Source organism: Haplochromis burtoni, unplaced genomic scaffold (assembly GCF_018398535.1).
Source record: "Haplochromis burtoni strain Fernald_Lab_line unplaced genomic scaffold, NCSU_Asbu1 Contig_247, whole genome shotgun sequence".
NCBI lineage: Eukaryota > Metazoa > Chordata > Actinopteri > Cichliformes > Cichlidae > Haplochromis > Haplochromis burtoni.
In genome coordinates, this window is record NW_024582608.1 from 453,401 (window position 1) to 476,259 (window position 22,859).

General features: G+C 38.5%; 2 protein-coding genes across 5 annotated transcripts in view; one reads left to right on the forward strand and one right to left on the reverse strand.

The window, feature by feature from the left end:
* Positions 1 to 13,493, forward strand: part of stk10 (serine/threonine kinase 10) — a 38,260-nt gene extending 24,767 nt beyond the window's left edge. The window contains exons 8-20 of the mRNA XM_042227170.1: positions 592 to 726; positions 3,127 to 3,480; positions 3,571 to 3,951; positions 6,871 to 6,995; positions 7,776 to 7,899; positions 9,086 to 9,265; positions 9,493 to 9,585; positions 10,074 to 10,203; positions 10,335 to 10,459; positions 10,580 to 10,768; positions 10,850 to 10,975; positions 11,099 to 11,212; positions 11,748 to 13,493. Of these exons, the coding sequence (XP_042083104.1) occupies positions 592 to 726; positions 3,127 to 3,480; positions 3,571 to 3,951; positions 6,871 to 6,995; positions 7,776 to 7,899; positions 9,086 to 9,265; positions 9,493 to 9,585; positions 10,074 to 10,203; positions 10,335 to 10,459; positions 10,580 to 10,768; positions 10,850 to 10,975; positions 11,099 to 11,212; positions 11,748 to 11,888 (2,217 nt within the window). The 3' untranslated portion in view covers positions 11,889 to 13,493. The remainder of the gene's footprint in view (positions 1 to 591; positions 727 to 3,126; positions 3,481 to 3,570; positions 3,952 to 6,870; positions 6,996 to 7,775; positions 7,900 to 9,085; positions 9,266 to 9,492; positions 9,586 to 10,073; positions 10,204 to 10,334; positions 10,460 to 10,579; positions 10,769 to 10,849; positions 10,976 to 11,098; positions 11,213 to 11,747) is intronic.
* A 1,008-nt stretch (positions 13,494 to 14,501) lies between these two features.
* sh3pxd2b (SH3 and PX domains 2B) overlaps positions 14,502 to 22,859 on the reverse strand; it is a 33,792-nt gene continuing 25,434 nt past the window's right edge. For 2 of the 4 annotated variants that reach the window (XM_005942250.3, XM_014340052.2), the window contains 8 exons: positions 22,170 to 22,301; positions 21,133 to 21,234; positions 20,288 to 20,371; positions 18,814 to 18,931; positions 18,405 to 18,613; positions 18,067 to 18,113; positions 17,827 to 17,952; positions 14,502 to 17,733 (listed from right to left, as the gene is read on the reverse strand). In XM_005942250.3, the coding sequence (XP_005942312.1) occupies positions 16,210 to 17,733; positions 17,827 to 17,952; positions 18,067 to 18,113; positions 18,405 to 18,613; positions 18,814 to 18,931; positions 20,288 to 20,371; positions 21,133 to 21,234; positions 22,170 to 22,301 (2,342 nt within the window). In that variant the 3' untranslated portion in view covers positions 14,502 to 16,209. The remainder of the gene's footprint in view (positions 17,734 to 17,826; positions 17,953 to 18,066; positions 18,114 to 18,404; positions 18,614 to 18,813; positions 18,932 to 20,287; positions 20,372 to 21,132; positions 21,235 to 22,169; positions 22,302 to 22,859) is intronic. The other 2 variants (XM_014340053.2, XM_005942251.3) reach the window with 1 other exon arrangement.

Here is a 22,859-nt window from a genome sequence, read left to right on the forward strand (position 1 = left end):
TGCAGCACTCAACTTTTAATTTGCCTTTTTTATATTCCTGTTACAGCGTTCTTATTGCCTTACTTGAAGCACGGGGAAACATGCATTTTCTTTTTAGACATAGTAGAGTTGAAGACTGGTTGCTATTTTAGGTGCATTCTGTTAGAATAAACTGTTGCCTCAAGTGGAGAGTTGTATTGCGATGTTCCCATTGTTAATGCTGCGCAGGAACTGGCAGGTGTCAGATAGAGTTTCCCAGCAGTGAAAGTATGTTGTCTTGTCTTCTCCTCCGGTTCCATTTAGTGTATCGTTTTTAAGCACCAGAATTTTATTTCACTTGATCCATCATTTTGTATTTTAAAGTTTTACAGATGATTTGAAAAGAAATTGATATCATTGAAAGTTGAGATGTTGCAGAATGGTGTCATCTGCTAATTATTTAAACCTGTGGAAAATACTGTTCTTGTGTTTTGTGCAAATATTGCTTCATGGTTGTAAGCCTTTTAGTCAGCCTCACTCTTAGGCAATAACTAAATGCGTAGTGTTTATATTATTTATCCCTAAAATAAATTTCTGATCAGCCTTAATAACTGTCTCTTCTCCTATCTACAGCACCCTTTTGTGAAATCGGTGACGACCAACCGTCCGCTGAGAGAGCTGGTGGCTGAGGTCAAGGCTGAAGTCATGGAGGAAATCGAAGACAATAGAGAGGAAGGAGAGGAAGACGAGGGCATGGACCTTACTGTGGTACCAAACCTGTTCATTATCATTGTCCTTTTTATTTTGGTGTTTCGAAAACAAGAGTGGGCAGTCCATGCTCTTCCATTCAATTGGTTTAATTTATTAATGTTGTGATTTAAATTAAAAACATAATAATGGCACAGAAAATGGATGCATTTTGACGTAGAAGTGGTATTGACTTTACAAGTAAATGCATTTCTGTGACGTTCCTCATTTTCCTGTCAGACCACACAGTGAGATGGAAATTACCCTTAATTTCAGTGTCCAGACTGTGTAATTAAGTTGCAACTTGCACACATAATGACAAAAAGGCGTGCATTTACCTGCATGTGTTCCCCAGCACGTAGGTTCCTTCTTAACCACCGAGCCTCACGTTTGTAGTCCTGACTCGTTGACCTCCTCTTAAAGCATATTTTGCTAAATATAGCCTTTCTGCAGAAGGATTGATGGTTTATTCCACTGAAGTCATTCATGAATTCACAGAGAACTGGAGATTAGACAGAACATAGGATGAAAGTGCAGTTTGCTGCCTGCCCTGAGCACAAACAAAGGAACAGAAGACGGAACACAGGCATTCACCCACACCCGCACATGGTTAAATATAGGTGCTGCTTTTGGCCTGTAGAAACAGCTATTGCCTCATAATCCCTAAAGGAGTAAATTATTTTAGGTTGCTTATTGTTCAGCCAAGATACTCTGACCCTTAATCAAAAACATGGGGATTTCTACATAGCAATAGCAGATCTTTATAGGATCCTTGAAATACTCTTACAAATGCTGTAATGAGACAAATGTTTTCATACATTTTTGTCCTTTCTCTATGAAGACAAATGGCCTTTTACATTGTACTTCCTTATTGTACATGTTGTGGCATTCAAGGGTCTTTTTATTTTATTTTATTTTATTTGGGTGACTCTAGTATACTGATGGTGCAAATTGGTGGAAAATGGTGGAACAGTAAACACTCTCATCTAGACAATTGAACAGTGTCTTACCTGGACAGGTATTTGGAATAGCTTTCTGTAGGAGGTCTTCTTTATGCACCTTGTTGTACATTAATCATTGAAAGGAAAGTTATTTAAAAGCAGGTGTGATGAATCGGCTATCTTTATATAAAGTAACTAAGTCAAATCAATGATCTGTGTGACCCCCTTTAAAATGCTGCCAAAGTACACTGGTCCACATTTCATGGTACTTGAACAAGATGGTTTGCTTAAAATCTTACTTTGTGTTATTATTTCTCTGTGTATGACGCCAGCTGTTTGTTGTTTTTTTTTGTTTGTTTTTTGATAAAATCATTAGTTACTTTATCTCTTTTTAGAAAGCACAAATAAAGCTCCCTCTCATTTGCAGGCAGGAACATTTTCACACATACAGTAACAAATTGCTGACTTCGAAACAAGCAGTAACCAGACAGTTTCTCTTTTTCTATATATATCTCACAAAGTGAGAAAGTGATGTTTGCTGAGACATTAGTGAAGCTGTGAATCATCAAGACAGGTTTTTGTTTTGTTTTTACCTGAGGGAGAAGAGACTGTTCCTGATACAGAGCTGCTGATTAGAGATGTGCACATATGTAGAATTCTTGTCTCACATGTCTGAGATATGACTCTGCAGTTATACATAGTTGTGCAATATCTTCTTTTTGCACATAAACATTACGTTATTTCTGGTTAATGTTTAGAGTGTTGCATGACAATTTTCTTTTTTAAAAAATTAATTTATATCATTTAAATGATTGGCTTTTTTGTTTGTTTGTTTTTTGCTTTCTTTGAGCTGCATAATCAGTTAATTCTTTCCTAGTCTGATTTGATAGGGTGCTTCTGAGACGTAATTCCCTTACCTGTGTACATGCTAACTGCAGTAATATAATTTATCTAAGATTGTTAGTCTTGGGCTTTGGTTTTGCAGCATATTTGCAGGTGTTTCACATACTTTTGTAAAGTGCAGCTTTGTCTGCATAATAAAATACATTTAACGCACTGCTGTATGCAAAAATGAAAGAGTGCACACTGAATTATTTCGCATCAAGATTTTCATAATAGCAATGATAATGATAATGCCATTAACTCTCAGGTCCTGGCAGTCTGTCCTGACTTACGTAGGTTTTTCACCTCTGTAATTATTACCTCGCCATTGCAGATTAGATAGCTATCTAAGCCACACTTAAAAGTAGCAATGTGCAAGTATAAAACAGGAATGACTGCATTCATACTAAAGCAAAGATTGAAGTTACTTAGCAAAAAGGTGGACGGCCTGAATGTTTTTTTTTTTCCCCATTAGTGTTTGGACCAGAAGCAAAGGTTGAAAACATTAACATTTTGGAGACCACCCATGACTTAATGTCTTACGAACATGAAATGTTTTGTCACACCAGTGCCTAACAGCACTTCTCTGTTCCTTTAGTCCTCAGCCAAGGAGCCATGCCAGACTAGTCAGACCAGTTTGGAAGGTGACCAGCCCCCGGACACCCCAAGCCCTACCACACCTTCTTCACCTGCACCAGTACCATTCCCCAGGAAGCTGAACCAGCCAGATACATCAACAGAGGAAGAGCCAGGCTCCACCATGGCAGTCCCTGTACCCCTGCCACGGCAGAATGTCCATAAGAAAGATCCAGATGAGGTGGGAGACAAAATGGGTGAAATCCTTGAGAAATCCGAGTCTGAGAAATCTGAGAGTGAGTCCTCAACCAAGACTACCTTCTCAGACTCTGGTATTGAGGATGGGAAGAGTACACCCACACTTGAGGAGGAAAAGGTATTTTTTGAAAGTTGTTCTGCTCGTGTATATTTATGAAGTGGGATTATTTATTTATTTTTAGTATTAATACTAAAATCATTGTTCTAGGTTGCCGGAGACACCCCAGAGACAGAACAGCCACCATCTCTCTTTGATATGGAATCTGAGAGATCTGAGGAACGTACGATAAACTTTATAGGTTCAACAGAACCAGAGGTCCCCAAGATCCCAGCTAATGGAGAATTACCAACTTCAAGTGGTGTTTCGATTCCTGTACCTTCGCCTGCATCCTCCTCTGCTCCCACCCAGGTAGCAAACGGCAGCCTAATAGAGGATTCCCCTGAGAAGAAACCAATGGGAGCAAACGCTGACCCTGGTTCATCTTATCTCAATGGAGGGATTATTGAGCAGTTGTCCTATTCAGGCAGCATGGCATCTGAGAGCATGGATTTGTCTGTCCACAGGGAGAACACATCCATTAGTGCACGGGTGAGCCAACACAGATCAAAGCTTTCTGTACTTAAAGGAATTCATATGATTCATTTACTCAAACTTTTTAAAATGCCAGAAAGGAATGGTCAGAGAAGATAGATCCCTCATTCTCTAAAGTGTTTTTGCAGAACATATCTTTATGGCAAAACCAGTGCTCAAGTGTTAAAGATGTACAGAGGGCAGCTCTGTAGGAAAACCCCTCCTGGGGGGAAAAAAAGAAGTGTTTCTTTGCACTCATAGCGGAACTGAAACAGCATTGTGTCGTTTTAGGGTGTGGGAGTTTGAAACAGAATATTGCCTGTCTCCCATTAGGTTTGCACGCACATTGCACTTAGGGAAACTCAAAGTTTTACATTCATGAGGACTTAAGTAACTTTTTTTATTGACTGTGAGGTTTGCTGGGATTTATTTCTCAAGTTTGGACTGAATTGGTGACAAAGCATATTGGGGCATCTCCAAAATGACTATTTATTTGATTTACCAGCTTGAAAAAGGATATTAGGTTGTCTCTGCTTAAGAATCACCAAATCCATGTCTGACAGTCCTTGTAAGTGAGACAATTGGGAGGCTAGACGTTGGGAAAGAGAAGCCAAATATGCAACACTTTCAGTTCATCTAGACCAGTGGTGGCCTTTGTGTGGGCACAGTTCAGCATTCACTATTGTGAGTGGAAATTTCTATGCAGCCCATTGTCAGTGAGTTGCTTCTGGAGGCTTATGGACTGACCATGATTAAAATCCTATTAACTGGGTGTGGAGTCATGGCTGTTCGACATGTCAGGGTTTTTTTTTTTTTTAAATAATAGATTATTTACCAGACGAGTCTGCCTATAAGCTTTTTTCTTTTTATTATTTTCTTGGGGTTTTTTTTTTTGTTTTTTTAATATGATTTCTGTGTTTCTGCATGAGAGAATGAGTGCAAACATCAGTGTGCACATGCACTTATAAATCCATGGGGTGTGTGTGAGAGCTACATGTGTTTTTTCTTTTGTTTGTTTACTCTTTTTGTTTTTGTGTGAATGAAGAGTGACAGGGAGTCAGCACAGTCACAGATGAACTCAAACATAAACGCCACAGCTGAAATGCAGAGTGATGAATATATATCCTTTCATCTTGGTGTAAATGTGCGATTAATAACACACCAGAACACACAAGCACATAGACTTATTGTCATCATTAGTGTGTCAGTTACGCAGAAAATGATTCAACAGTACTCAGCAGTGCGACATTAGCATCCGGTAGCTGCCAGCTATGACAGGAGCCTCACACAGATTCATATGGAGCGTGTTTGCTCAGCTGTGTTGGCTTCATGGGGAAGCTTTGTTATGGCGAACAGCAGTTTGTGCAAACCAAAATAATTCCCTCTGAGTGGGGAACACCTTCCTTTTTTTTTTTTTTTCTTTTTTAAAATCTTCAGCCAAATGTTTTGTTTTCTTCGAACAAAATGGAGAAAAGACCAGAAATAAGCCGACAAATACAAAAAGCAAACAAAAAAAAAACTGCTCGCCTACATCTAAGACAAGTACTTCAAACAAGAAAGTCCCTGTTACATTAAAATATAAAACAAACTTAATTGTTTACATAAAATAATTCTGATTTACTTTTTGTAATAAAATCATTCTTTTTTTTTTTTTTTAATTTCAAGGCAGATCTGTATCATTCTCTCAAGAGGAAGAGTTGCGATAACTTCTTATTCACTATGTAACAGTGAAAGCAAAACTGTCATTAGCTTTTTGTTTTAGTTTTGTATTCATTTTTATTTTAATTGAAGCACAAATAACTTAAGAGTATTGGGATTTTCTCTTACTGTCTTCATACCTTCTGTCTTGCGTTCACGTTCTCTTTAGTTCTCTGGTCTCATCTCCTCTTCATTATATATGAACTATTTATACACCAGGAAGTGACGACATTCAGAACTTCCCAGTGTTTGCTGAGTAAACCCTTTCATATCATTTTGCAAATATTGTCCCTGGAGGATGACTTGGACAGGGGACAAAGAAGGCGTAACTTCTCAGTTACACATGCTCCAGTTAACCGTGACAGTTTTGCATTGCAATTACAATACGCTATGGCTCATGCACTGACTGAAAGGAAATGTGTGTTTACATCATCGCACATTGTTTGGTTGAACTGCCTGATTTGTGCTTTTTGAGCTAGAGCAAACTTGAACAAACCTTCGTTGGCTAAGAAAAAGGTCATCTGCTCTGTGGGCGAATGTCTAGAAATGTCCTTTCGGACAATGTGAAGATCCACAAGTCTGGATAAAGAAGGCCTTTAACCAGTATTCTTGTTGAAGAAGGTTGAGAAGTCAAGTCACATGGTGCCATATTTGGTATACGATGTTGTTACTACCTCCATGGCGCTCTCCATTATGCTAACGGATCAGCATCTTGCTTCTTGTTACAGTAGAACCTGCCTTACAGGATATTAGTGCCATGTAAACATACACACTGTCATACATACTTACTCAGCCTCTCCTTTAACAGATAAAGACTACACTACAGATGAACCTTGACACATTTGAAATATTTGAAGTTAATTCGTAGGAATTTGCATGAAAATAGTTTCTGTGAGTGATCTGAAGATTTTTTTTTGGGGGGGGGGCGCGATATTGGAGTGTTTGTAGTTCCTTACAGTCACAGTACACAAGAGTCACAAAACAACTCTGTGACTAAATTATATTGCGGTTGATATAAGCACAGAGATTTTACAAGTAAAGTTGCAAATTGTTTTTCACACACAAAAAGAAAACCTGTCTATTGCGACAGTCTAATTATGCTATCGAAGTGAAAGAATCTGGTAGTACTGACCTTTTAACTACTAAAAAAAAAACAGCATTTAAACTCAAAGTACATGAAAAAAGGTTCAATTCTGAGTTTAAAACCAGGCTTTTCTGTGTTTTTTGTCTACCTATCAGAACTTTTCAGATAAGACTCTGAGGCGGACCAGAAAGTTTGTTGTTGATGGTGTGGAGGTGAGTGTGACCACCTCCAAGATCATCAGTGACGATGAGAAGAAAGATGAGGAGATGAGATTCCTCAGGTATGTGGGTGATCTTATTATTCCCTGGTAGCTAAGCCATTTTTCATTCACTCTAAATGAGAGGCATGGACTCTTGTGTTCTCAGGACACAGTGAACACTGGATTGGGACTTATTTATTTTTGTTTTATGTTTTAGTTCTTACTATTTAAGTCATCCTGCTCTTTGGGACTTTAGTCCCTTGAGATTAGAACTGTTATTGGAAAAAGTCTAATTTGGTCTCTGGTCTGAGAGGAAAATTTAATTTCTGAAATTACTTATTCGTTAAGTCAAAGTTCAGGTGATCCGTATTTGGCATTTGAAACAACTGATTTCTGTACTTCCTCTGAAGCATAGTGAGTTCCTGTGTTTTACTCCTGCCATCTAGTGGTGGGACTATGATATTGCACCTATGGCTGCAGTAATATTTCGATATCATTCTTAGTTTAAATTTGGTGAAAATAATCTTCAGAAACTCGGTGCTGAACAAAAATTGCATTTTCTTTTGCTTCCATTGGGTTTGCACCATTCAGAGTGTTGTTAGTGGTCTGCCAGCATAAACATTGTTTTTATTATAAAGTAAGCTCAATTTATTCTACTCTCTTATTCATTACTTTTCTGCTGCCGTGGCCTGATCTAACCTGTGATAAAGTTCTAACCTGTAATTTAAGCACTTGTGTTATTTTGCTACCAGTTATAGTAGATCTTACCTGACATAGTTTCATTTATTTTAGGTGTCCTTAGATACATACATACATACATACATACATACATACATACATTTGTTTTGTTTTTTTTTGTAGGCGGCAGGAGCTGCGCGAGCTCCGTCTGTTGCAGAAGGAAGAGCAGCGAGCCCTGGCTGCTCTGAATGCCAAACTCGAAACACAAAGGGAACAAATACAAAGACGTTTTGACCAGGAGATGAATGTGAGTCACATTACTCTAACAGCTTTAACAACAGCATTTTCGTCTTTAGCTAAAACTTAGTCAGACAGTTGTTGCATTAATTCTATGGTCGTATGTAATTTTTGTCACACTTAAATGTTTCAGGTCATCAAACAAATTTAAATAGTAGAAAAATATACCATATGAAAGCACAAAATGAAGTTTCTAAATGAAGGTGTTTTATTATTAAGGGGGAAAAATGCAAACCTACATGGCCCTGTGTGTGTGTGGGGGGGGGGGGGGGGGGGGGGGGGGGGTGATTGTTTACTAAACCTAATAACTGTTGAGCCACCCTTAGCATCAACAACAAAAATCAAGCATTTCCAATAACTAGCAGTGAGTCTTTTACAGTACTGTGGAGTAATCACCTTTGCAGAATTGTTGTAATTTTGCCACATTGCGGTTTTTGAGCATGAACCTCCTTTTAAAGGTCGTGCCACAGCATCTCAATCGGATTCAGACCAGAAATTTGACAAGACCACAACAAAGTCTTCAAGAAAAACAAGCTTTTTGTTTTTCCTAAGCCATTCAGAAGTGGACTTGCTGGTGTGTTTTGGATCATTGTTCTGCTGCAGAACCCAAGTGTGCTTCAGTTTGAGGTCACAAACAGATGGCCACACATGCTCCTTCAGGATGTTTTGGTAGACGGCAGAATTCATTCTGGTTCTGTTTACCACAGCAAGTCTTCCAAGTCCTGAGGCAGCAAAACGGCCCCAGACCGCCACACTATAATCATATATTACTGTTGGTAGGGTGTAAAATGCTTTGTTGGTTTTATGCCAGATGTAATGGAACTCAAACCTTTTGTCTCGTATTTGTCAGAGTATTTTCCAAAAAATGTGGTTAATCACAGTTAATCATGATTTAAGAAGGTCAAAGGGCAATTACTTTTTTACTTTTTCACACAGGACCAGGCAGGTTTGGATAACTTTTCTCCCTTAATAAATTAATGAAATCCTTTAAAACCTGCATTTTGTATTTACTTGGCTTATCTTTATCTAATATTAAAATTTGTTTGACGATCTGAAACATGTAAGTGTGACAAATATGCAAAACACTCTGAAATCGGGATGGTTTCAGTTGCAATAAACTTTTGAACTAGGAACATTTTCCTTGTTTGCCATCAGCTAAAATTATAATGTGCATATCTCCTGTTGGTGTGTCCTAGACCAAGAAGAAGCACTTTGATACAGAGCTGGAGAATCTGGAGAGGAACCAGAAGCAGGCAATTGAGAAAATGGAGGAAGAACACAAAGTTAAACTGAAAGAAGAAACCAGGCGTATCAAAGTAGAACAGGAACGAGACTATCACAAATTCCTGGACCAAATAAAACTAAAGAAAAAGGAGGTAAAGTGTGTGTGTGTGCACCTAAGCAAAATAACCAGTAATTATTTCACATATTCTTGCCTTTATTTAAGCCCAATTGATTCACAATAGGACATAAAGAAAAGGTGCAAGTCAAAGGAAGCTTTCAGTGCTCAACCTCAGCGACTGCACAGCTGTGTTGATTTATGTATACCTTTCTGAAGTTCTGATGTCTGAGGTTTAATTACTCAAGTGTATTTTCTTTTTAGGTAAAACAATCTGTTGATAAGCTGCCCAGAAGTCAGCGTAAAGAAACCTTAAAACAGAAGATGAATTCCTTCCAAGAAATGAAGATGTCAGAGGTATGATGCTAGGTCATTTGTGCCATTTTGATGCATAATTACAGCTCAGTTAAAACAAATTAATTTTTTTTAAACTCTTAAATTTAGTATTATTTTTCAGTCTATATTGCTTTGGTGGTGCAAGTTGCTCAGTTTTGGAAATATTTACAATTGTGACGTGATCATAAAAAATATGTTGAATGCACTGGAGAAAGCTCCTTTTTCAGAAACAATGAACCTGGTTAAATGGCTGCTATATCTAAGAACTATTCTTTTGCTATCAAACTACTAACCAACTTTATCACTGCAAATAGAAGTATACATCTACCAGGAAATAGACTAGATGTAAACACTGATGGCATGCTTCTCAGTTGAGTTATGTTGGTTGCAGGCTTCTGGTAATTGGCATGTGTAGATTGTTTGAAGGGAAACGGCACCTGCATGAAACTGCTGATTTTTGTTTGATTATTCACCCACTCCTCAATTTCTCCTCCTTCTCCTTTGTTTAGGAAGAGAAATTCCTTGTAGCTCAGAAAAACTATCTGCACATCACACTGAGGAATATCATTTCCAACAACAAGAGAGAGATTGCAGACCTGGAGAGGGATTGTCTTAACAAGAAGCAAAGCCTAATCAGAGGTACAACATCCGTAAAGCAAACAGAATCACAGTAACAATTTCAGCTTTGTTTTCTTCATTTTGTGTTTATCCCATCCTTGCTGTAGTTACCATTTGATTTCATTCAGTGTCAACTTTTTAAATTTGATTAGAGCGTGAAAATACGATGTGGGACATGGAGCAGAAGAACCTTTATGAGAAACATCAGTTGGTGAAGCAGCAGATGAAAGATCAGTACTTCCTCCAGAGGCATCAGCTTCTCAAAAAGCATGAGAAGGTACACTAGTGGATATCATCTTGCCACAATAAGTTTGCACACACAACTTGGTAACACCTAAATCATGATTACATGACAAAATCAAGTTAACCAATTCTGTGTTGTTGTTTTTTCCTGCAGGAAAAGGAACAGATGCAGAGTTACAATCAGCGAATGGTTGAGATCCTGAAAACTAACCAGCAGCTGGAGAAGAGCCGACTGCCTAAGATTCAGCGCAGTGAGTCAAAGACTCGAATGACCATGTTCAAAAAGAGCCTTCGCATTACCTCATCGGGCAGTGCTGCAGAGGACAAGGAGAAGATCAAACTGGTGAGACAGAGGGGCTTTCTTACTCCATATTCACACATTCAGTTAACTATTTATTAACTTTCTCCATGCGTGGCTCTCCAGTTTTCTCAGCAGGAGGAGAAGCGGCAGAAGGCGGAGAGGCTGCATCAGCAGCAGAAGCACGAGAACCAGATGAGGGAGATGACTGGTCAGTGTGAAAGCAATATCAGAGAGCTGCTGCAGCTACAGGTGAGTGAGGGCAAATTTAATAAAACATTTTTATTACAAATCTATTTGTAGAAGAATATAGAGGACACTTAATGAACATAATAACTAGCCCACATTGCTTAACAAGCACATTTTATGCTGCAGAATGAAAAATGTCACCTGTTGATTGAGAATGAGACTCAGAGGCTCAAAATGTTGGATGAGCAACACAACTATATGATGAAGGACTGGAGGGAACAACTGAAGCCCAAAAAGAAGGTATGTTGTCTCCACTCACAATTTCTTACAAACAAAAATGTATTGGAGTCTATTTTGTGGCTCAGATACTCCCAAAATACTACCATCATAGTAATTTCTATATTTTTAAGAGCAGGCTTACTGGGAATTTTCATCAAAAACACACTGAAATGTGCTCGGTGTGAATTGAGATAAAGATTAAAAAAATGCCCTTTTTCTTACTAAAGTTGTAATAAATGCAAACAATTGTAAAACATTTATGGTTACGGTATTTTTGCTCGGGTGTTTTGAGAGTGTTTTCATTCTGAGCTCCACTTTTCTGGTTCCAGGCTCATTCTTATAACATATTTTGCTGTAGCCATGCAATTCAATAAGCAAAGTAGTAGTTAAGTACTTAAATGTACAAGACACAATGTAATAACTGCTTTCCCAATCATATAACAGGAACGTTGATATATCAAATAATTCATGATTTTTAGTGCTCTGTTTTCTACTTTGTTCACATTACAAAAGTTTACATCTTTGTGAGGTAAACTTGTGCATTTTACATTCCCAGGCCCTTGAAGATGAACTGAATGCCAGGAAAAAGGAGCAGGAGGCTTTCTTCAGGATGAGTGAGAGTTCCGACTGTCCAAACCCCAGTTCTCCCAACAGAGTCTCCAAATTTATGCCGTATCAGGACGAGACTACCACATGAGAACAGCTGCTGTGACATTACACAATATTATCTTCTGCCCACTAACGTATACACACCCACTGGTACCATTGCCTGCTGGCCTTTTTTTTTTTTTCCCCTCTTGCTTTACCAGTAATGGCAGAATACTGATCCTTCCATTAGGTTTCTTTATTGTTTTAGTAAATATTTATGTTTTTATTCATGTTCTGATGTGCGTCATTAGACACCCTGACATAATATCTACTCCCATACAGTGTTTGCTTTCTTTTTCTTTTCAAGCATGCTTCAGATTTCTCAATAATGTGATACAAAGGCCATTTATTGGGGTGAGCTGAAGATACCAAATTATCTGTTTTAATGATTAAATATTCAGAAAAACCACCTTATGATTAGGCAACAGGTTTTTTTTGTTTTTTTCCAAAGCACCCAGCCAGAGATCATTTTTTCCACGATAACAAGGAATGCTATAAATATTAACGACCTAGTAAATGAGTACTTGCTTACCTTAATTTTTCAAGGTTATCTTTCAAATAAGACCAAAAACTCCTCTAGAAATGTTTTGATTTACTGAATCTTTTTTTTTTATTTTTTTTTTATTTCCTGTTCTCTGTGCCTTACTTTGCCTTTGCTGCCAAAGTTTGCCTTTATTTATTTTTACTCAAAGAACATTATACAGCTTATCCCTATATAGTTTTGATTTACTTTGTCTTTTAATCATGGTATGAAGGATGTGATGATTTTGTGTCTTTTTTGTTTTAAATGAGGGTTAAGGCTGAATGCAATGTATCTTTGAATTTAATGGTTTCTTTTAAGATTTCGTTGTTAACTAATAAGGGAACGCAAGTTTTGTTTTTTGTTTTTCAGTATTGCTCAGTTATTTTTTTCTGTTGTATCATTACTGTAGAAATCAGTCACACTGGATGGGAACTGACAAAGCCAGAGCTGTTTGCTTTTTTTTTTTTTTTTTCTTTCAGGATGTTATAGAGGAGAGTTAAATTTGAATTGTTATGCAACATGCAGTAAATGCTAACCAATGTGCAATATTATATGTTTTTGCTAAGCTTACAGAGGTTTATTTTTCTTAAACTTTGCCTTCCTTTGCACTGAGAGCGAGAATAACACGAAGAGCTTAAACTCAAAAATATATATGTTAACTTTTTTTGGGAAGTGAATAAAAGCCTTTGGTTAAGAGTGATTTAACCATTTTATAATTTTTAGGTATTCAATAGCAATAATTTCGGTTTTTACACAATAGTTCTTCACATCATTTTAAGGGGGTGCAACAATTCAGTCTGCTGTAAGATGCCTCTAGCTGTTTAATTTTCTACTTAAAGTTTGCAGCTCAAAATCATGATTTCTTGAGTGAGGAGCGGTTTTATTGGAGCAGTTTGCATCAGCTAACTGCAGTTGGCCTGCAGATTTACACTGAATCAGGTCCACAATCAGGTACAGCTTAATCTCTCTTATATCAGAAGTATTTACATTTACAATTCTTTTCTTACTGTTTACTGGCTCTGTATCTCTGACTCTGCCTTAGTTTACATAACATTATTTGTGTGGAGGGACTGTATGAATAATTTTTTTTTCAGAAGGAACCACTGTTGTAAATAAATGCAGATTTTATAATTGCTGGATTGTTGTGGAGATTCTTTGTAACATGATACCACCTGTTCTACTGGAAAACACATCAAGACTGTCAGATGATATAATTTTTTTATTTTTTTTTTTAAACAGTTGGTTAAAAAAAGATTTATGGGATTAAAAATCCAGTGTCAACTCCTCTATATATAAACACACACACAAGGAAAGGTTATTAAAAAGAAAGTATTGTGGAGAACGCAGGAGTGTGACTATATACAGGATGTTTTTATGTAACTCATGTTAGATAGTATAGCAAATTCAGTCATTCATTGCAGCAGTGCTAAAGCTGGAGGAACTGAAGCGAGAACATTCCAGTTTGTTAACACTTACCACGCACTTCATTGGATACAAATGTTCAATTGCTTGTAAATCCAAATGTTTAATTAGCCAATCACATGGTAGCATATAATCTCCCATGCAACCATCTCTAGCATTTACAGAGTGGACAGAGGACAATATCCAGTGAGCGGCAGTACTCTGGGAGAAAATGCCCAGCTGATGCTAGAGGTGAGAGAATGGCCAGACTCCTTTGAGCTGATAGAGCAATAGTAGCTCAGACATGTAACCTTGAAACAAATAGGTTACTGCAGCAGAAGAGCACACCAGCTGAGAACAGAAAACTGAGGCTACAATTCACACAGATTTAGAAGATTGAAGGAACATTGTCTGCTGTAAGGAGTCTCAATTATGCTACAAAACTTGGTCTAAACACCACAAAATCATGGATCCATACTGTCTGACACATAGTGGTGAGGGTTTCTTGAACAGGAAAATCCCTCGACAATCACCAGATCTCAAATCAGTAGATGGCATTTTGCGATGGGAGATTCACATCACAGATGACAAATCTGAAGTATGAAGTATGACTGATGTTACCATGTTGACACAGATCAAAATCTGAGAATTTGTGCAATGAAGAATTTAAGCAGTTCTGAAGGAGCTACAACCCAAATAAATCAAATTCTAAACACTGAGTGGAAGCAGTGGGGCATCTGAAGTGAAAAATCACAAAACTTTTATTGACTTAAAGCAAAAGCAGATACACTGTAATGAAAACACATAGCAAAAAAGTAAACAGTTTACAATACTGAAATAACCCCTATACACTTGCCTTGCATTGTACTTCTGTCCTTTCCCTTTAGGATTTCACTTTAGGATTTTTTTTTTTTAAAGTTGGTAACATACTTTGGTATGATTGGAAGATGGTATAACATTATAGCAACTACAAGCAGAACAGAATTAGTGTTATACAGCTTGCAGCCTTGTCTAATTATCTTCATAACTATGAACAGATTTATTTTTTTAGTGTCAGACAATTGGTACTTTGTAAACACTTGAGATATGGACCAATTGTTAGATTACCAGCCAGTTGTTTCCCCAAACCTTTCCTTAATTACTTAAATCCTATCATCAACCAAATCAACAACCAAATACCTTCTTGAAACTTTCTTCTTCTAACCCTTTGATCAGCACAGAGGGGGATAAAATAGATGGAACATCAAAAAAAAAGTGACAATAGTTAAGATATGACTCATTTCTGTACAATAAAAAATAATTTGTTTCACCGACCATACTTGAGACCAGTCAAGCGTCAATGTAAAACATTATTCTTATACAACGGTCATACTTTGTTATCGGAGCACCACACTTCGGTTACGAACAGATTGTACATTTACAATACTGTAAATCATTGCACAAATGACTGTAGGTATTCAATTGCTATGTCAGATGGGCAGATGTGCTCTGCCGTTCACATTTTGCAAATCCCACTGATGGCTCTGAGAACAGTTATGTTAAAATACTTTGATATATAGACCCTTCTTGCCTTCTCAGTTTGGATAATATAGCCTCTTTGCTACAGTGAGGATAACACAAATAAAGAAAGCAGTCTGAAAATGGCTTATAAAACTAAATGCACCGTGGCATTCTCCCCTTTCTTTCAGTGTGTGCAAACCTTAAACTTCAGCTGAAATGACTGAAAGTGCACATCTGTTACAATTCGTTGCAACATTAATTATGCAGTCAGAATAAAAGCAATACAACACGGAAACGCTAATATGCACGTCTCCAAGGTAACAAACAGCACTGGGCAAAGAGATAACCAACTATTAGCGCTTGAAAGTTCAGATGTAGTCAATGAACTCCCCCAGTGAGTTAATTTAAACGTCTACTCTGTACTCTTGCAATGTATAATGCGATTCTTGATTTTATAGTAAAATGACTCCAAGACTCCAACAAGGACTATGTCTACCATTGCATACCATTTAATAAGCGCTGAAGCACTTCGCATATAATATTGAGGCACCATATATTAAAAGGCAAGGGTGTAGATACATTTACTGCTCTTCTAGTTTCTAGCCCGAGAAATGGCGAGACTGACACGGTGACTAACATACGGCAGCAAAGGCAAGATACTTTTTTTTTTTAACCTAAGATTTCATATATAGTTGACATAAAACAAAAAAAGTAAACATTACAAAACCCAACAAGGTCATGTGTTATTGCTGGTTCAGTTGGTAGGTAAAATATTTGTATAAAAATGAAACAAAACAAAATGTGTCAATAAAAAAAAATGTACCTATAAATTAAAAAAAAAAAAAAAAAACAGGCTAAGTAGCAAGAAATTAGTGAGATCTTGTTCATTTAGATCATTAAGTTACTTATATGTTCATATGGCGATATGTGCGAGCACATTTACTTCCTAAGGTTTCTTGCTCAGGTAATTCGAGGGGATCCAGCTCTCGACTTCTTCTCCTACGTTTTTACAGAACCACCAGCCACTGCTGTTTTTTTCCAGAACCTCAAACACTGTGCCCACCTTGAAGCTGGATGTTTGCTCATCCCCTTCAAAGTCTGCCACAGCAAGATACAGCTCATCCTTGCTGGGCTCCTTGAGTAAAGGTGGAAGCCTATCCTTGGGTGGCCCAGGCTTCAGCTGGGGCTTTGGAGGAATTGGGACTTTATTCACCTTGGGCTCTTCCTTCTCTTTGCTTGCTGGTGCCTGAAACCCTTTGGGTTTTGGGGGAGGTGGTCTGCTGAGCTGTGGTGGTCCAGCCTTGGGAACGTCCTGGGTTTCTTTAAGAGTTGGTGAAGATTTAAGTTCAGTTGGACTTGATGGATCAGTTTTCTTTGGAGGGGGTGGTCTTTTTGGAACCGTGGCCGGCGGTCTCTGAGGGGGTTCCTTGTGGGGAGGCACTGCTGGTTTTGCAAGAGGCGATGAGCTCTCCTGGCCATGACCATTGATGTGTTTTGGTGGAAGTTTTGGCTCATTAGAATACTTACCGTTATTCAGAGGTGGGATGCTCACTGGAGGAGAGCTAGGGGGTGAACTTGTGTGGGAACTATTTACTGCTGGCGAGGCGTCATTCTGATGGTTCACCTCTGTTGAGCTAGCATCTGCCGGCTTAGATGGTCTCAACTTGCTTCTCAAGTTGGTGATGTCTACTTTGTTCTCCCCTGGGGGATCTGGCTTGGTAGCTGTAACAGGTTTAGGTCGGACCACTGGCTTTGCCTTCATAAACACAGCTGGGCCCGGTGCCTCGGTTTTCTCCTCCTGTGATTCTGGCTTGGGTTTTGGTGGCTGTTTAGGTACAGGTTTCAGATTAAACTTCTTCACCTCTTTGGCAGAGATCTTGTGGCCACATTCAAGACCCATCTCATTTCGAAGGTGAAGAGCTTTGCTCTTTTCATCTTTCTTGGTCTCTGGGGGTTTGTCTGATTTGAAGGGGGGAGGTTTAGGTGTAACCAGTGGCATGATGACCCCAGGAGCTGGGGGTTTTGGAGGCAAAGGTTTGGAGTTATCTGACCTTGATTTCTCTGCTACCTCCAATTCAAAGCTCTTATTAATAGACTCTCTTCGAGGCGGCAAAGCAGGTTTCTCCTCAGCGGGAGGTGCAGTTGGGGCTGGGGGCAAAGGCCCAGAGAAAGAGGGCCCCTTGCTGGCATTGGACTTCCAATCTCTGAGCTTAGGGCGCGTAGAGGACTCAGAGGCTGCATTTGGCTCATCTGGTAAAGGCTTGGACCAGTTGTCATCTGTACCTGAAACATTCGAACAACCACCATCCTCCAGCCTCAGCTTCTCCATCTCATTGGGCAACGGGGCGAGGAAATTGGGTCGCAGGGCATTGCTGGTCTTCTTGTACTTGTCAATAAAAGTGGCAGGTGCCCAGCCTTCTTTGTCATCGATCTGGATGTACCACCAACCACTTGCATTCTTTTCAATCACCTAGAATGTATCAATGTAGTTTAAACCAAATGTTAGTGAAAAACCATTTTTCTTAATTCAGAGGAGCAAAACTTTAGGCCGTGTCTAACCCACCTCAACTTTGACTCCAGCTTGGAAGCTGATACCATCAGGGATGGTGGTCTGAAAGTCTGCTATGGTGTAGAACTCTTCCTCAACTTGGGGAGGGACGGGTGGCTTGGGTAAGTTTGTACCACGTGGCTGTGGGATGTGAGAGGCACACATAAAGGTTGCACTGGTGAAAACCTTATTTATTTATTAAGCCACTGAAAGCTATCTTCAGATATACAGAATCACCACTGGGTATATTCTTACAATGGTGAGATCTCTGCGTGGAGGAGGTCTGTGTCTTGATCCCACTTCTGCAAAAAACAAAACAAAATCACACTAGTAGCTCGCAGCCCAACTGAAAACTAGCAATATGTGTTCTGGGAAATTGTTACACGTCTCCATTCAGGTTTTCTCCACTGGCACAATAAATATTTTGACTGTCATTAGGTAAAACTGTATTATTTGGCACATTGTTGCTTTGCCAGAAAAAAGGTTTTAGTCACTTGTGTGCAAGCTTTTCTTTGCAAAGCTTTTGCATGCTTTGGTTGCTTTAATATTTTAAAACTAAATCTCAGAGGCACTGTTTTGTTAAATTCACTTACTGATTTTGTTGTTCTCAGAGAAAACCGAGAGCCTGTTTTCCTTCTGGCTATTCTCTCGGTTTTCTCTAGCGGCGTTGTTTTGCTGGATTTGTTTAGAAAGCCCATCTAGGTCATTTGTACTGGCATGAGGAGGAGCGCCTGCTGACTGCTTCTGCATGTCAGCCTTCTTCAGGTAGGACGCTGGGGCCCAGCCCTCGCGGCCTTGGTACCTAAATGGAGGAGAGATGGACAGTTAGTGGCTGATATATAATGAACATAAAGCTGGACGAAAACAAAAAAATTGGACCTTCCTGCAGTCTGTACAGTAACATGCATTAGCATTTTCATTCCTATTGCCACCATTATCAACAATGTACTAAGAAGTATTTGAACATATTGCACTGTATTACAAAAATGTGGCTGTTGCTACCTGATCTTCCACCAGCCTTCCAAGTTCTTCTGAATAACCTCAACAATCATGCCTTTCTCCAGGTCGATCTCATCCTGGTCTCTGGCCGAGTACGGGTAAATCACTGAATACTTCTCTTCTGAACGTGGAAAAAGGAAATATTGTTACGTGTATCAGAACACGTTATCAGTTCACAGTTAGGGTGCCACAAATAAACGCATAATGTAGGCTGGGTACGTATAGCACATAATGACACACTTAAACTACAATGGCCTAAAGTATTTATCCCCAGAGAGCTGATTCTAGTCATCTGGATGCAGCGTTTTCAGTGGATGAAACATTTTGTCACTTAACCAAGTGACTGGAAAAGAGTCAACTGTCTGGGATTTCCATTACCTGGATCTGTTTGTTTTTTTTGTTTTTTTTTAACTTTTCTCAATGTGAAACTGAATCAAAGATGACAGTAAAAGTTACAGCATTTTAAAAAAATTAATTCAAGTAATAATGCAACCAGTCTAAAATAAAATAAAGCGTTCAAAAGGATTTAATAGGAGTGAATGCCATCTTTGTTATTCCCACTCGCCTCTAATGGCAGTACTGGCAGTCGACATAGGTTAATGGGTGTGATCTCCAAGTAAAAGTGTGTTGCCAGTGACACACTGCCAACAAAGCTGAAAGTGGAGCTTGTTGTGCCACTGCTAACGACTGGCACAACAAGCTCTAACTTCACATATTTACGCAGAAGCAAGCACTAGGTGGTTGGATGTTGAGCTGCCTTTTGAGACCAACTTTTTCCTCAACAGACTTTAAATTAAACCTTTTTAAGACTGAACACAGAAGGAAATGAGGAATTTTGCTTCTGACCAAAACTTCAAAAACACCAGACACAGACTATCATCCTTTTTTTCCCCCACAAAGTTGACAAAGATTCTTGTTAGGGCAAAAACGACAGGAACTTCTTTCTGATTAACAGAAACTGCTCAGCAATTTAATATTGAGATTTCAGATGAGATACTGTGGTTGCTATAGGCACACATTAGTTTTACCTGTTATAACTTATCTAGTGAGGCAAGGCTTGAGCAACATCTTGTGGAGTGAAAATGTAAGACACAAAAACGCACACACAGGACAAACTTGTTACAACATCAAACAAAGCCTTGTCTATTGTCAACATCATTTCTACTATTACATACTACACACTGAACAATCACGCGTTTATTAATGCTGGTTAAATTGTTCTAGTCGTTTATTTGATATATAAATAAATATATATTTTTATCATATATATTATTTATAACAAATACATTTATACACAAATATGCAGTTCACTGTGCATGCGAGGATTTATTTACATGCTGAGGTCACTCATGCAACATTTCTTCATGCGCACACATGGACAAACATGCACACAGTTTTATATGCGTGTGTGTGTACACACACACACACACACACGCATATATTCATTATAGGGGGAAAAGAAAGGCGTGCGCTCCACCTTGCCCAAAGCCTGTGCTGAATAGATCCCCTAAAGTTCTGCGACGACCCATATGCCTTGGCAGTGACCAGAATCTCCGTGGCACTGACATCCCAGCACAGTAATTGGGGCAAAATAGGAAGTGAACATTACAAATGCAATCTGGAGGATATTTTCATCCTAAAACACTTTCGGTATTGATGGATCTATGGGGAAATAATTGGTATTTTTATTTACTTGAACTGACAAATAGTTCCTTCATCTAATGGTTAATAGGGATCTCTGGGGTGTTTTAAAATTTTTCTTATTAATGTGGCATTTTAAATTGAATGCTGATTAGCATAATGCAGTTTGTTGATTTTGTTTGTTCTCTTACGGAATAAAATCTGTGAATGTTTGAATCAAACAAACTCTCCAGACTTTGATAGGGCAGCCAGCCACCTCATACATCTCAGGCTTTTAAGATCTATAATTTGCATATTGGCAGAGCACCCTATTTTGAGATCCTGTCATTTACTGTACAATATTCCTTTCTTTAGCATATCCTTACCAGGGCTTTGGCAATGAAATTGTAATTTTTTTCTACTGATCCTTTTGGATTTTCTTTTGCCAATTCTCTAGAATGCAAAACACACACAGTCAGAGTCTTAGCAGCAACAGTCTTCAACTCAATAAGCAAACCTATTTTGTCAGACTGACTTTTAACCATCAACAGAGTACTGAGTGAGTTACAGGAGTTAAACAGTGTGTAACAAAAGATGTGCCTCTGACGTGGTGTATTCTGCACTTCTGCACTGCACCCTAAACCTTTCCTTGTGGTAACATTGAATCTAAACAGTAGCACCCAAATGTAAAGCTTGATGTACCTTCTTCTCCTGGAAGACTGAAGTCATCAGGGTCATCCTGGGCCTCAAGGCAGGTGGCAGGGACCCAGCCCTGAGCATCTTCTGAACTCACAAACCACCACCCTAAACAGGCAGGAAAAACAAAACAAAACTGATATACAAGATACTGCACCGCATGCAATGCTTATTCAATTAAGGGATTATATGCGTCAGTAAAACGCACGACTGATATTTGACTTGTTGCTGGGATTGTTGCAAAGCACCACTATATGTTGCTTTTTTTTTAATATGCGTAACCTATAGTTTATGTGATGTACCGGTATTACAATTATTCTTTTATTATGCATTACTATTAATCTTCTTGGGCAGCGGTCCCCAACCCCCAGGCGTTGTTTGGTACGAGAGAGTTGAGGCTCGGGTGTGAAATTTATGGTTTTCGGGGTTTTTATCGTTATTTTTTTAATGTTTTTATCCTTAACTTGGCTTCCCTGGGTCTTTTCCTGTATGTTATGAATAAATCTTTTTTTGGAACCAGTACTGGTTTTATTTTGTTGTATTTATCCGTGATACCTTAAAAGCCAGTCCGTAAAAATAATGTCGGACATAAACCGGTCCGTGGCGCAAAAAAGGTTGGGGACCGCTGTTCTTGGGTGTACATGTTACCAGTGCGGATATTCCGATATTTGAATGACTATTTGTTTTAGTAATTTGATTAATTAATTTAAAAAGTTAATAAATAGCTATGATTTACAAAACAAGATGACATTACTGGCATACTCTGAGGTTTTTAAAATATATATTTTTTATTAATATATCAACTGCTATTTCTCTTGAGTATTTTTAGCAAACCTATTTAACTCAACCTTAATAGCTGGCAACAGACCAAGTCCAGCAGTAGCAACAATCCCACAAACCCCCATAATGTTTCAAGTAATTGCATAGTTCCACATCAACACTTAACGTAACAGGTTAGCTGAACAGTGAAAGCAGCAATCTGCCACAATGAAAACATCAGAGAAATGTACAGAATATATGTTCTAATTCTGTATGAAACTTGCCAGACTCATTTTTCTCAATGACCTCCACCACCTGCCCCACATGCAGGCTTATCTCAGAGCTCTCCTGCTTCTCATAGTCTGTTACTGCCACATACTGGTCGAGTACAAGAGGGTCTGCTGAGGAGGAGTCTCCTATTAAGGGAAGAATAAAAAAAAAAATCATAACAGAAGTTTAGCACATCTTCTTTGATCTTTCTTAGGGAAGTCACGAATGAAATCTCAATAATGCGAGAAAAGCCTCCACTCAATATCTTTTGTTCTTCGCTGAAGAGCTCTGTTCATATGTGCATAATATCAAAGGACTGTCCATGAACTTGGAATTATAAGATTGCATCAGTGTGGGTTTAAGGTATTGACCTTTAAAGGTTTTGCATTTCATTGACCAAATGTAATATGACCTTTTAAAATGTCAGACTTTATATGGGCTTTGAATAACTTCACTAAAACCCAATTTAAGCAGGCCTTTACAAAACAGCCAGAATTCAATTTTAGGCTAAGTGGGAGGAAAAAAAAACAACTGCCTTTTGATGAAATGCCAAGAATAATTCCAAGGTCGCAATTTGTGCAAAAGCTATTAAGTAAAAAGTTTTTTTGTTAGAGGGGGCTTATGTACATTACTGAGATTCCCTCAGAGTCCAGACGAGAGGCAGTGTACGTGATTGGAAAGGAGCGTGAGGGGAAACAACGAGC